At 43.2% G+C, this 13168-nt stretch overlaps 3 protein-coding genes across 4 annotated transcripts in view; 1 reads left to right on the top strand and 2 right to left on the bottom strand.

Annotated features, from left to right (window-relative positions):
• Positions 1-205: 205 nt before the first annotated feature.
• Positions 206-13168, top strand: part of LOC139454369 (PH domain leucine-rich repeat-containing protein phosphatase 2-like) — a 60399-nt gene continuing 47436 nt past the window's right edge. The window contains exon 1 of one of the 2 annotated variants that reach the window (XM_071236026.1): positions 206-551. The gene's annotated coding sequence lies outside the window, so the exon portion shown is untranslated. Of the gene's footprint in view, positions 552-12753; positions 12816-13168 lie in introns of those variants that run through there. The other variant, XM_071236027.1, reaches the window with a different exon arrangement.
• On the bottom strand, positions 9018-9845 carry LOC139453806 (uncharacterized). The gene has a single exon (XM_071235268.1). It carries the CDS (start codon positions 9843-9845, stop codon positions 9018-9020), a length of 828 nt encoding a protein of 275 aa, XP_071091369.1.
• LOC139453805 (uncharacterized) lies at positions 9852-10232 on the bottom strand. Its single transcript, XM_071235267.1, has one exon. The coding sequence runs from the start codon at positions 10230-10232 to the stop codon at positions 9852-9854; it is 381 nt and encodes a 126-aa protein (XP_071091368.1).

The raw sequence follows: 13168 nt of genomic DNA, 5'->3' as shown, positions 1-13168 counted from the left end.
AAAAACATATATACCTTTCAAAACTTCCTATTGTTAATAGGAACTCCAGCTCTCTTCTCCACAGTGTACACTTTCCCATGGTATAGACAGCAGATGTCTGAAACTCACCCAGGCCTGACGATCGTCTCTCGCTGAGTCGCACGGAGCCTACTGTACACCTTTACCTGGATCCACAGAGAGCTCACTCACCTCATTAAGACAGGTAAGCTGCAGTGAAGACAACCAGGTTCATTCGCCCTTCTGTGGTAGTGTTGTGGATCTGTTGAAGTAGCTACGAGTTTGTCTTCAAACATTGGCAACTGTCTCTACTGGGATGAGATGCTCTAGGCCAGCCAGTTCCGTGCCAGGCCGTCAGTGTCGTTGAGGTGTGTGTGTCGGGTCAAGGTGTGGCCTTGTTTGTGTCGGAGTGTGTACGCAGGACCAGGTTGTCTGTGTTGTGGTGCACACTGTAGAGCTGAAGGGAGTTGATAGGACGCATTTACACCCAGAGGGGACACTGACAGAGGATTACTGCTGTGGATAATTACATTACAGATTGGACATCTTTACAGGTGAGTGATTGGAATGTTAGAGGAGTTGTGGTGATAGCTTCCTTGAGTGGCACATGTTTGTTGTTACTTCTGTTACCCTCCATACACACACACCTGGTCACGCGGCCCCATATCATTATAATCGTGTGGACTAAACAAGAAATATAACCCTTTTTTGCATTTTCTTTTCTTTACTGAGTAGGATCCGGGTAACCACAGGACTACCCGGACCCATGGTTAGTCACGTGATATATTGTTTAATGACTAAAATTATCTAGAACTCTATGGTTACACTACAAGTCACTAATGTTTGCTTTTCTTTCTGACTATGCACCCATTTCTTCTGACTTGTCATATGGTTGAATAATGATATAACTTAAGTCGACTTCAGTGTATGCATGACCAGATTGTTTAATACATGTATCTAAATACGTTTTGCCAGGGCTATGCTATAAAAGTTCCCAATTGGACATTTGGAGACTTCTCCTGAGACCTACAGTGGGTTCCGGGTAGGGTAGGGGAGGGTAGGGTAGGGTAATAGGGCGATGGGTACATGGGTAGTAAATTTGGACTCGTCCCAGCCCTATTATTTTATCATGGTCCTTTTTGGTGACCATTTCCTCATTAGCTCTATACCCAATACCCACACCCGTACACCTCCACAGACACACATGTACTTTGTCATGGGACCACGCCATCACGGCTGTTGCCATCCTGACAGTAAACTTGATCTATGTTCATGGTTCTTTATCTATTGTAATAGTTTGTTTAGATTTGGAACAAGTGTCATGTAGATATTGTCAGGAATAGTTTTTCCTTGTATGAGCCAGTGATATGCCAATCAGGGGTTTCTGGAGCTTATGGTAATGAATACTACAATTTTGAGAAGAAATGAATTTTGTACCACTGTTGTCAAAAGGGATCTGATTAGTACCGGTATGTAAGTTTTAGTCAGGGGTCTTCCTGGCAGGTCTGGAGCAAGTATTAGACAGCAGGGTAGTGGGGAAGTGTTGTTGTTGTTGTTGCTGTTGTTGCTGTTGTTGAGTTTGTTCCTGCTTTAAGTGTTTAAGAGGTCGCCCTCTGCCTCAGCAATTTCGGCTGACCTGTCCCTCTGTGGGACATGTTTTACGAGTAGGGTACACATATCTATTTTAGTTTTTGTGTTGATAAGATTTTTATTTTTCGTATATTGATATGATTTCATTTCTGATCCTTGGCTGTTCTGTTTATATACGTTAGAGTAGCTGTCCGTCTCTCAGAAATAGTTAGTTTTGCCTTTGCTATTAAGTATCTTGGCTTTAGGAGATAGCGGATCTAACTGCAATTCTTGTTTTAACAAAGCCTGGGTCTTGACGTTCCAGTAACAAGTAAGCAATGGGTTCGGGCTGATTGCAAGATGGGCATACCTTATCATGGTGCTGTTTGTGACCGAGTCTGAGGCGTGAGATGGCTACTTCAACTTTCCTTTCATTTGCATATGAGCATCACTGTTGGTGGAACTTGGGTTGAATTTTGTATAGCCATCTGCCTATCTTACTTGTGTCCCATTGGGCTGTAGCGTATTTCGCAGACGGGCCTATGGTGACTTTGATTTTGCTTTTTATCTCTCATTGACTGAAGGGAATAGGCTGTATCTCTGCTTTGTGGTGTTGGAGGTGTCAGACAGTCTTCTAGTAGATAGGTGTTGTGGGTGTCAGACAGGACAGGCTTGTAGGCAGGTGTCAGACAACTTGGGTACTTGGTAGATTGGTGTTTGGGTGTACTCTGTGATATGGACAATTCATTCTTTTCACCAGATTATAGTAAACAGACTTTATGTCTCTGAAGGAAAAGCTATCCTGTTTGATTACATCACAGTTTCTGTGAAGAAGCTGTGCACAGGGTGGGAAGTTCAACCTTTGTGTAAATATAACAAAATACAGATTCTCCTTTGAAAAGGAATGTGCGAGAACCTGAGGTACGTTGTTTGTGTGACTGTCCCCGTCTTCTGTTGTTAGCAGGGAGATATGACTGTGATATAATCAATGGTCACATTGTCTTGTTACTTGAAAGGAAATAATATAATTCTTATATATCTTCATAACACATCATCATATCTTGTCTTTACTAGTCATCTCATAAGTGGATTTTTTTTTCTGATAACCAGATTTTTTCCCCCAACAATTGCAGTATATATAAAACGTCAATGCAAGAGGATGATCAGTCTCTATTATCTGCTGAAACAGATTTCTTTAGGCATAATGGCCACGTTATATAAATGGATTGCTGATACTCAGTCATGACACCAGGTGTTCAAGAGAAGGGAAAGGATGTTTTACCCTCATGGTAGTGCCTGCTTCTCACACAATTTGCATAAAATTGTAAGTGTTTGCTGGCGGATGCCGCACAGCAGTTCTCCTGCCATAGGATGTCTGCATGTCACTTGTAAACAATGGAGTCAGACAGTCAAAATGATGGACCAGACAATCCAGTGACACAAGAGCACATTCACTAATATTGTTGAAAGTTACACTGATAATTTTGAATGATGTCGGCTGCATACAAGTTATGCGTAACAATCCACCTCTTGTGTTTACGAACCTGAGGATTTACTTTGTTTGGTACAGATTTGACTGACTGAAGCTAAATTCCACAAAAGGAAAACAAAGAAAAAAAAGTTTATATTTAGTTTTATTTGCATCAATCAAATATATCAAGATATATATACAGATTCACTGTTTAATCAATTATTTAAGTTAATATAATAGTAATTCATCAATGTATTATATATGCATGGTCATGTAAATTGCAAACACCTTAAACAAGATAATGTTGTAATGCCGTAAATTAAGGGACATTTAAAAGGCTCATAGTACAAATAAACATGATAAACCAACGCTATGTTGATTGAAATTCAGGTTCAAGATTCTGTCAGATCAGGGAGTCTATATGGTGTTTGTATAGTCTCCCTGGTCAGATGATGCACTCCCGACTACGACTTGGCTGCCACAACTTGAAGGCTCATGAATATGAACAACATATTTCAGGAAACCCTACTTGTTCTTGTGGACATCCATGGGAAGATCAACTGCACTACTTTTTCATATGTCCATTTGTTTCATTGTTTTATTATATCTAAGGGTTTGATATAAACTCAGATCTTAGTGGTAGTGCAACAAAACTTGCACTTTTAGTGTTGATTCCACCATCCTGAAGTGTGTCCACTTATTTACTTTGGTATCCAATAGATTTGCACCATTATGACTTAACTAATGCAAAGGATATTCTGAAATTATGTGTATTGCTTGACTGAAAGTCTTGAATATTACTAGGTTGTACTTATAGAGTTTTTCCATTATGTTTCTATAAAGTTAACTAGACCGAGTTTCAAATACTTGTAATGGAGAGGTATTCACATTAGCCATTACCATTTGTTTACTGGTCCATATTCTACTTGAATTAAAATATGTTTAAACCAAGAGCAAAAACTTCTCTGATAAATGTAAATACTGGGTACTGGGGATCTGTCCCGGCTTGGGATACCAAGGGAAGACAAGTGTCGGGTACTGGGGACATATGCCTTCCTGGTATACCATAGGAAAACTAGTGTCAGGTACTGGGGACCTCTGTCTTCTTGGTATCCTCAAGGGAAGACAAGTGTTCGGTATTAGGGACCTCTGTCTTCCTGGTATCCCCAAGGGAAGACAAGTGTTTGGTATTAGGGACCTCTGTCTTCCTGGTATCCCCAAGGGAAGACAAGTGTTAGGTACGGGGGACCTCTGTCTTCCTGGTATCCTCAAGGGAAGACAAGTGTTAGGTACGGGGGACCTCTGTCTTCCTGGTATCCCCAAGGGAAGACAAGTGTTACGTACGGGGGACCTCTGTCTTCCTGGTATCCCCAAGGGAAGACAAGTGTTAGGTATTAGGGACCTCTGTCTTCCTGGTATCCCCAAGGGAAGACAAGTGTTAGGTACGGGGGACCTCTGTCTTCCTGGTATCCCCAAGGGAAGACAAGTGTTAGGTACGGGGGACCTCTGTCTTCCTGGTATCCCCAAGGGAAGACAAGTGTTAGGTACGGGGGACCTCTGTCTTCCTGGTATCCCCAAGGGAAGACAAGTGTTCGGTATTAGGGACCTCTGTCTTCCTGGTATCCCCAAGGGAAGACAAGTGTTAGGTACGGGGGACCTCTGTCTTCCTGGTATCCCCAAGGGAAGACAAGTGTTTGGTATTGGGGACCTCTGTCTTCCTGGTATCCTCAAGGGAAGACAAGTGTTAGGTACGGGGGACCTCTGTCTTCCTGGTATCCCAAGGGAAGACACGTGTCAGGTACTGGGAACCTCTGTCTTCCTGGGATACCAAGGGAAGACAAGTGTTAGGTACTGGTGATCTTTGCCTTCCTGGTATCCCAAGGGAAAACTAGTGTCAGGTACTGGGGACCTCTGTCTTCCTGGTATCCACAAGGGAAGACAAGTGTTCAGTATTAGGGACCTCTGTCTTCCTGGTATCCCAAGGGAAAACTAGTGTCAGGTACTGGGGACCTCTGTCTTCCTGGGATACCAAGGGAAGACAAGTGTTAAGGTACTGGGGACATATGCCTTCCTGGTATCCCATAGGAAAACTAGTGTCAGGTACTGGGGACCTCTGTCTTCTTGGTATTCCCAAGGGAAGACAAGTGTTAGGTACTGGGAACCTCTGTCTTCCTGGTATCCCCAGGGAAGACATGAGTTCGGTATTAGGGACCTATGTCTTCCTGGTATCCCCAAGGGAAGACAAGTGTTCGGTATTAGGGACCTCTGTCTTCCTGGTATCCCCAAGGGAAGACAAGTGTTCGGTATTAGGGACCTCTGTCTTCCTGGTATCCCCGAGGGAAGACAAGTGTTTGGTATTAGGGACCTCTGTCTTCCTGGTATCCCCAAGGGAAGACAAGTGTTAGGTACGGGGGACCTCTGTCTTCCTGGTATCCTCAAGGGAAGACAAGTGTTAGGTACGGGGGGCCTCTGTCTTCCTGGTATCCCCAAGGGAAGACAAGTGTTACGTACGGGGGACCTCTGTCTTCCTGGTATCCCCAAGGGAAGACAAGTGTTAGGTATTAGGGACCTCTGTCTTCCTGGTATCCCCAAGGGAAGACAAGTGTTAGGTACGGGGGACCTCTGTCTTCCTGGTATCCCCAAGGGAAGACAAGTGTTAGGTACGGGGGACCTCTGTCTTCCTGGTATCCCCAAGGGAAGACAAGTGTTAGGTACGGGGGACCTCTGTCTTCCTGGTATCCCCAAGGGAAGACAAGTGTTCGGTATTAGGGACCTCTGTCTTCCTGGTATCCCCAAGGGAAGACAAGTGTTAGGTACGGGGGACCTCTGTCTTCCTGGTATCCCCAAGGGAAGACAAGTGTTTGGTATTGGGGACCTCTGTCTTCCTGGTATCCTCAAGGGAAGACAAGTGTTAGGTACGGGGGACCTCTGTCTTCCTGGTATCCCAAGGGAAGACACGTGTCAGGTACTGGGAACCTCTGTCTTCCTGGGATACCAAGGGAAGACAAGTGTTAGGTACTGGTGATCTTTGCCTTCCTGGTATCCCAAGGGAAAACTAGTGTCAGGTACTGGGGACCTCTGTCTTCCTGGTATCCACAAGGGAAGACAAGTGTTCAGTATTAGGGACCTCTGTCTTCCTGGTATCCCAAGGGAAAACTAGTGTCAGGTACTGGGGACCTCTGTCTTCCTGGGATACCAAGGGAAGACAAGTGTTAAGGTACTGGGGACATATGCCTTCCTGGTATCCCATAGGAAAACTAGTGTCAGGTACTGGGGACCTCTGTCTTCTTGGTATTCCCAAGGGAAGACAAGTGTTAGGTACTGGGAACCTCTGTCTTCCTGGTATCCCCAGGGAAGACATGAGTTCGGTATTAGGGACCTATGTCTTCCTGGTATCCCCAAGGGAAGACAAGTGTTTAGTATTGGGGACCTATGTCTTCCTGGTATCCCCAAGGGAAGACAAGTGTTTGGTATTAGGGACCTCTGTCTTCCTGGTATCCCCAAAGGAAGACAAGTGTTCGGTATTGGGGACCTCTGTCTTCCTGGTATCCTCAAGGGAAGACAAGTGTTCGGTATTAGGGACAAATGCCATCCTGGTATCCCCAAGGGAAGACAAGTGTTAGATATTAGGGACCTATGCCATCCTGGTATCCCCAAGGGAAGACAAGTGTTCGGTATTGGGGACCAATGCCATCCTGGTATCCCCAAGGGAAGACAAGTGTTCAGTATTAGGGACCTATGCCATCCTGGTATCCCCAAGGGAAGACACGTGTTCGGTATTGGGGACCTTTGTCTTCCTGGTATCCCCAAGGGAAGACAAGTGTTTGGTACGGGGGACCTTTGTCTTCCTGGTATCCCCAAGGGAAGACAAGTGTTCGGTATTGGGGACCTTTGTCTTCCTGGTATCCCCAAGGGAAGACAAGTGTTCGGTATTAGGGACCTATGCCATCCTGGTATCCCCCAGGGAAGACAAGTGTTCGGTATTGGGGACCTTTGTCTTCCTGGTATCCCCAAGGGAAGACAAGTGTTCGGTATTGGGGACCTATGCCATCCTGGTATCCCCAAGGGAAGACAAGTGTTCGGTATTGGGGACCTTTGTCTTCCTGGTATCCCCAAGGGAAGACAAGTGTTTGGTACGTGGTACCTTTGTCTTCCTGGTATCCCCAAGGGAAGACAAGTGTTCGGTATTGGGGACCTGTGCCATCCTGGTATCCCCAAGGGAAGACAGGCACTGGTTATGAAATCCCCTTGGGAGACAGGCATTAGGTACTGAAATCTCCACAGGGAGACAGACATTGGGTACTGCTATCCCCTTGGGAGGCAGACATTGGGTAATTAAATCCCCATTGGAGGCAGACATATGGGGGCAAGGAGGGGTCACAGTCGCTGAATCTCTGCAGGGAACAAGAGGATCTGAGTAACAAACCTGCTCATCTTACAACATGGCAACAACAGAACCTGTAAGTAATCTCACTAAGTTATGCCTATGACGACGAAACACAAACTATGGCTCAGTGTTTTTATTCCCTGCCATCAAAAAGATTTATATTCCTTGCTCCACGAGTCGTATATTTCTTATATGAGATATCAACATGATGTACAGCCTCTTTAAGGACTCCCTTAATAGAATCTCAATGTCGGAGAAGTCCAATTTATGCACAAGTGGATATTTCCCGCATAATCTCGAATCTCCAGAAATGATGTCATGACAGAACAATGTTTTATCGTGAAATAAACCACACTTTGTTCTTCATTGTTGTTTGCGATTTATCGTGTAGCTATCTTATATATGTAAGTAGATATCGCCTCTCTGCAGGGAATATATTTAGTTGGAATCCGAGCACACAATCACAAGGTTACATCAACTAGGAGACATACGTTGTTCTGACATGACTTGAATCTCTCCAGCATCAAGTAATGAAGGATGAATCACAACTTCAAGTATCACAAATATTGTTTTCATCTCAATTCTTTTGTTTAAATTTTTTAAAATCTTTTCTTTGAATTCCATGAGAAAAATTTACATCCATGACAGGATCTGCTGACTATGCTTCATTATATAAGATTTTATCGCTCACTCACTCACTCACTCACTCACTCACTCACTCACTCACACCAAAATTGTTTGGTGTTAAGATGTTTTTTGTCCAAGACACCTGGTCTGTTCAGTGTTTTCAAAATATATGGTTTTATAACCACTGAATAATTTTCACATCACTTGTATGTCATAAATCAAGATGAAAGACATTCTCAGTCTATTATTAACTGCAGGGTTACCACCTGCCTTGCATCGAGGATTCCTTCAACTTTATCTTCTGCTATATACAAGTGTTGGATGCCTGTGTGACAATAGTGTTGCCAGGAAGGTTTCTCCTATGCTTCACAATGTGTGTGTGGGGTTCAGTAAGTGAATGTTGTTTAAGGAGTGGGTGAGTTAAAACTGAACGGCGCATTGGCATTATTTCAGCCATATAGCGACGAGTGTTGTTTAAGGAGTGCAGTCAGTAATAACCCATATATACCACAGCCTGTCAATAATTGAGTCTGGACCAGGCAAACCAGTGACTGAAGGCATGAGCAATGATCAACGGCATCAGGGTAGAATGACTATACACGTAATCGACCAAGTCACAGAGCTGGACCATCTGACCCCCAAATAAGAGTTAAAAAACACTTATCAAGCACTTGTTTGGTGGTACAGTAAGCACCATATATATATATATATATATACTGAAGGCACTGTTTTTAATATCATTTATGATTAACAGATTTACAAAATTACCTATAAAAATTAATTTGTGATGAAATGTTTATATATCTTATTTCATGGACCTAACATTGGGGGGGGCTTGGGGGGAGGGAGTTTTTGGTAACAATTATTCATTTCTCTTAATCATTTTACTCTACTCCACTCCGCCCTCACATTAGCTCCACTGTGCTCTGCTCAGCTCCACCCCCACTCAACATTCCTCCACTCCACTTAACTCCACATTCCCCTCTTTTTTTTTCTCCACTTAACTCCGCTCCACTTCATTCCACATTCTCTCTGCTCCACTCCACGTTCCGTCCACTCCAGTCCACTCTTTGCCCATCTACTCCACATTCCTCCATTCCACTCCACTCCACATTCCTCCATTCCACACCACTCCACATTCCTCCATTCAACACCACTCCACATTCCTCCATTCCACTCCACTCCACATTCCTCCATTCCATTCCACTCCACGTTCCTCCATTCCACATCACTCCACATTCCTCCATTCCACTCCACATTCCACCATTCCACACCACTCCACATTCCTCCATTCCACACCACTCCACATTCCTCCATTCCACTCCACATTCCTCCATTCCACACCACTCCACATTCCTCCATTCCACTCCACTCCACATTCCACACCACTCCACATTCCACACCACTCCACAATCCACCATTCCACACCATTCCACCATTCCACACCACTCCACATTCCTCCATTCCACACCACTCCACATTCCTCAATTCAACTCCACTCCACATTCCTCCATTCAAATCCACTCCACATTCCTCCACTCCACTCCACATTCTTCCATTCCACACCACTCCACATTCAACTCCACTCCACATTCCTCCACTCCACTCCACATTCCACCCCACATTCCACACCACTCCACATTCCTCCATTCCACACCACTCCACATTCCTCCATTCCACACCACTCCACATTCCATTCCACTCCACTCCACATTCCACTCCGCTCCACATTCCTCCATTCCACACCACTCCACATTCCTCCATTCCACACCACTCCACATTCCACCATTCCATTCCATTTCACATTCCTCCATTCCTCTCCACTCCACATTCCACCATTCCATTCCACTCCACATTCCTCCATTCCACACCACTCCACATTCCTCCATTCCATTCCACTCCACATTCCTCCATTCCATTCCACTCCACATTCCACCATTCCATTCCACTCCACATTCCACCATTCCATTCCACTCCACATTCTTCCATTCCATTCCACTCCACATTCCTCCATTCCACACCACTCCACATTCCTCCATTCAACACCACTCCACATTCCTCCATTCCATTCCACTCCACATTCCTCCATTCCACTCCACTCCACATTCCTCCATTCAACACCACTCCACATTCCTCCATTCCATTCCACTCCACATTCCTCCATTCCACTCCACTCCACATTCCTCCATTCCATTCCACTCCACAATCCCTCCTCTTCGCATTTCCTCCAATTTACTCCTCTCCACATAGCAGTCCTCTCCACTCCATTCTACAATCTCTCCACTTCACTACACATTCACTCCACTCCACCCCACTCCTCACTGCTCCAGCCACCCCACTTCACTCCACATTTTCTCCACTCAGCTCTGCTCCACTCCACATTCCCCCTACTCTGCTTCACCCCACTACCCACTCCACTCCGCTCCGCTCCACTCCACTCACGGTACACACAGGCAGTCACACTGAATCTCCAATTTCAACATCCACAAAGGTAATGCATGGAAATAACACTGATGACACTTGGTGTTCTTCTGTACAGTCTTGGACAAGTAATATGTAAACACCCAAAGATCCTCTAGTAAAATTTAAAAAACATTATACATGTTATCTGTTCAAAAACTTGACACAGAAAATTTAGCAAGAATCTAAACATATGTCTACGAAACATACCATCAACAAAACCTTCATTCAAGTATCAGTTTTATGCTACAACTTTACCTCAATACAAAATTTGACAGTCCTTAAGAGCTATAATACCTTGATAGCTGTAATGCATTGATAGCTGTAATGCCTTGACAGCTATAATACCTTGATAGCTATAATGCCTTGACAGCTATAATACCTTGATAGCTGTAATGCCTTGATAGCTATAATGCATTGATAGCTATAATACCTTGATAGCTGTAATGCCTTGATAGCTATAATGCATTGATAGCTGTAATGCCTTGATAGCTGTAATGCCTTGATAGCTATAATGCATTGATAGCTGTAATGCCTTGATAGCTGTAATGCCTTGATAGCTATAATGCCTTGATAGCTATAATGCCTTGATAGCTATAATGCCTTGACAGCTATAATGCGACCCATGAAGATCCGGCATGGAATAGGTCTTCAGCAACCCATGCTTGCCGTAAAAGGTGACAATGCTTGTCATAAGAGGTGACTAAAGGGATCGGGTGGTCAGGCTCACTGACTTGGTTGATGCATGTCATCGTATCCCAATTGCGTAGACTGATGCTCATGATGTCAATCACTGGATTGTCTGGTCCAGACTTGATTATTTACAGACTGCTGTCATATAGATGGAATATTGCTGAGTGTAGCATTAAACAACAAACAAACAGACAAAAGCTATAATGCTTGATTTTACTCTGTTGTCACATAATCATAGGTGGCTAAGTACAACCATGTAGCATGCATATAAACGACCAATTTTCCAGTCTAGCACCACAGTTATTAGTATAAGAACTGTAGCATGTATGTTATGCATAATTCTGCCATGCTAAAACTGCTTTAGGCCTATTGCATATTTCGCCAATGTTTTTGGGGCTCTCTGCGTTAATATAGTTTACTTGAAATAATTAAAGTTTGGTGTTTAAATGGATCGGATGTTTTATGATTTATATATCTGTCAATATGAGGATTGAAGTTGTCTTTGTTGACATTCATCAACTGACTCTGCACATCATGAAATTTGCTCACGTGAGACACTGTCTTCATCAGATGATGAATGTAAACAAACACAACTTCAAACCTTAATTCATAATGATATATTTACAGAAGGGCTCTTTCATATACTACTCAAAAGAAGTTAAGGGCCTCACAATTCTTTCATAATACCATAGTTAATCTGTCATGCCATCTTTAGAGTGGGATATGAAGGACGTCTTCCAAAACAAAAAAGCAGTTTTAGTGTTTTCATGTCACCATGTAATTATTACAACTTGCGTATGTTTACTGAAATAATAATCCCATTCATATTGCGGTAATAAAATGTTTTTTTAATTTGACTGGATGAAATAACAGTTGGGCTTTAACACATAACAAATGATAACAATCTCTAGTTTGCATGTAAGTAATTTGGTTGGTAATCAATTACCCCTACCTTTGCGTAGCCCTTCTTATTACCACAGGTTTCCGATTTCGGAGATATTATCAACACTTCTATCAAGGAAGTCATCACACCGATATTATCACAGGCCCGCTACAGGTATGAAATGATTAATGTCTTAAGCTTACTGAGATCTTAACACAGTATGAAATAGCAGGTATTGTTGGTAGGGTAGGGGTATTCAGCATATCTCCTCAGTATGTATACACATACATTAGCCAACTGTGTTAACTTATCAATGGATCGGGAGTAAGTCAAGTTGTTTACTGTTGAAATCATTGTCCAGTTCTGTAATACAAATGTCGGTGCATTGCCGGAACAAGTCACTCGGCTCTACATGACCATGAATAGGCAGTGACAACAGTTATGTGTACATGTGAAAGATGTTATGACTGTTTTCATAATATTTATGCTGTACATAGAACAGTACAGTCACCGTGAGTGTTTGACCGAGGATGTCATTATTGCTGAACATGTCTCGCCTGACGCACCTCTCTGTACACAAACATGGAGGAGATATTGGTACAGTTTGGTCACACAAGATCTGAGATACTGTACACTCTGTATGTTGATATCTAAATGAGTTGGGAAGTCAATGCTGTGTTGGATAATAATTTATACTGTTGGATTTGAACACTGAATTCAGGATAACTGTAAGTACAAGATGACGTATATCATAAAACTTTATTTAAGAAATAAACGAGTGGAGTTGTTTCTCGTACAATAAAACACTGCAGGGAGATAAACCATGAGGGCCATATCACCGATTGGGTTTATTCTCCCTGCAGTGTTTTATTGTACGATAAACAATGACCAAGAGTTGTATATTTCTTATATAAGATATCAACATTATGTACAGCCTCTTTAAGGATGATGATGAAATGTACAAGCTTTAAAAATATTTACCGGTATATTAATAATGATGACTCTCGGGGCGGTGGGGGGGCCTAGTGGTTAAAGCCTTCACTCGTCATGCCGAAGACCCGGGTTCGATTCCCGATATGGG

This window comes from Haliotis cracherodii, unplaced genomic scaffold, assembly GCF_022045235.1.
Source record: "Haliotis cracherodii isolate W230 unplaced genomic scaffold, xgHalCrac1.p SCAF_10, whole genome shotgun sequence".
Lineage (NCBI taxonomy): Eukaryota > Metazoa > Mollusca > Gastropoda > Lepetellida > Haliotidae > Haliotis > Haliotis cracherodii.
This window is presented reverse-complemented; position numbering and strand designations above follow the sequence as displayed.

Coding starts and splice junctions, on each gene's coding strand:
- LOC139453806 (XM_071235268.1), bottom strand. CDS start 9,845: ATGGAATGGTGGAATGTGGAGTGGTGTGGAATGGAGGAATGTGGAGTG.
- LOC139453805 (XM_071235267.1), bottom strand. CDS start 10,232: ATGTGGAGTGGAGTGGAATGGAGGAATGTGGAGTGGAATGGAATGGAG.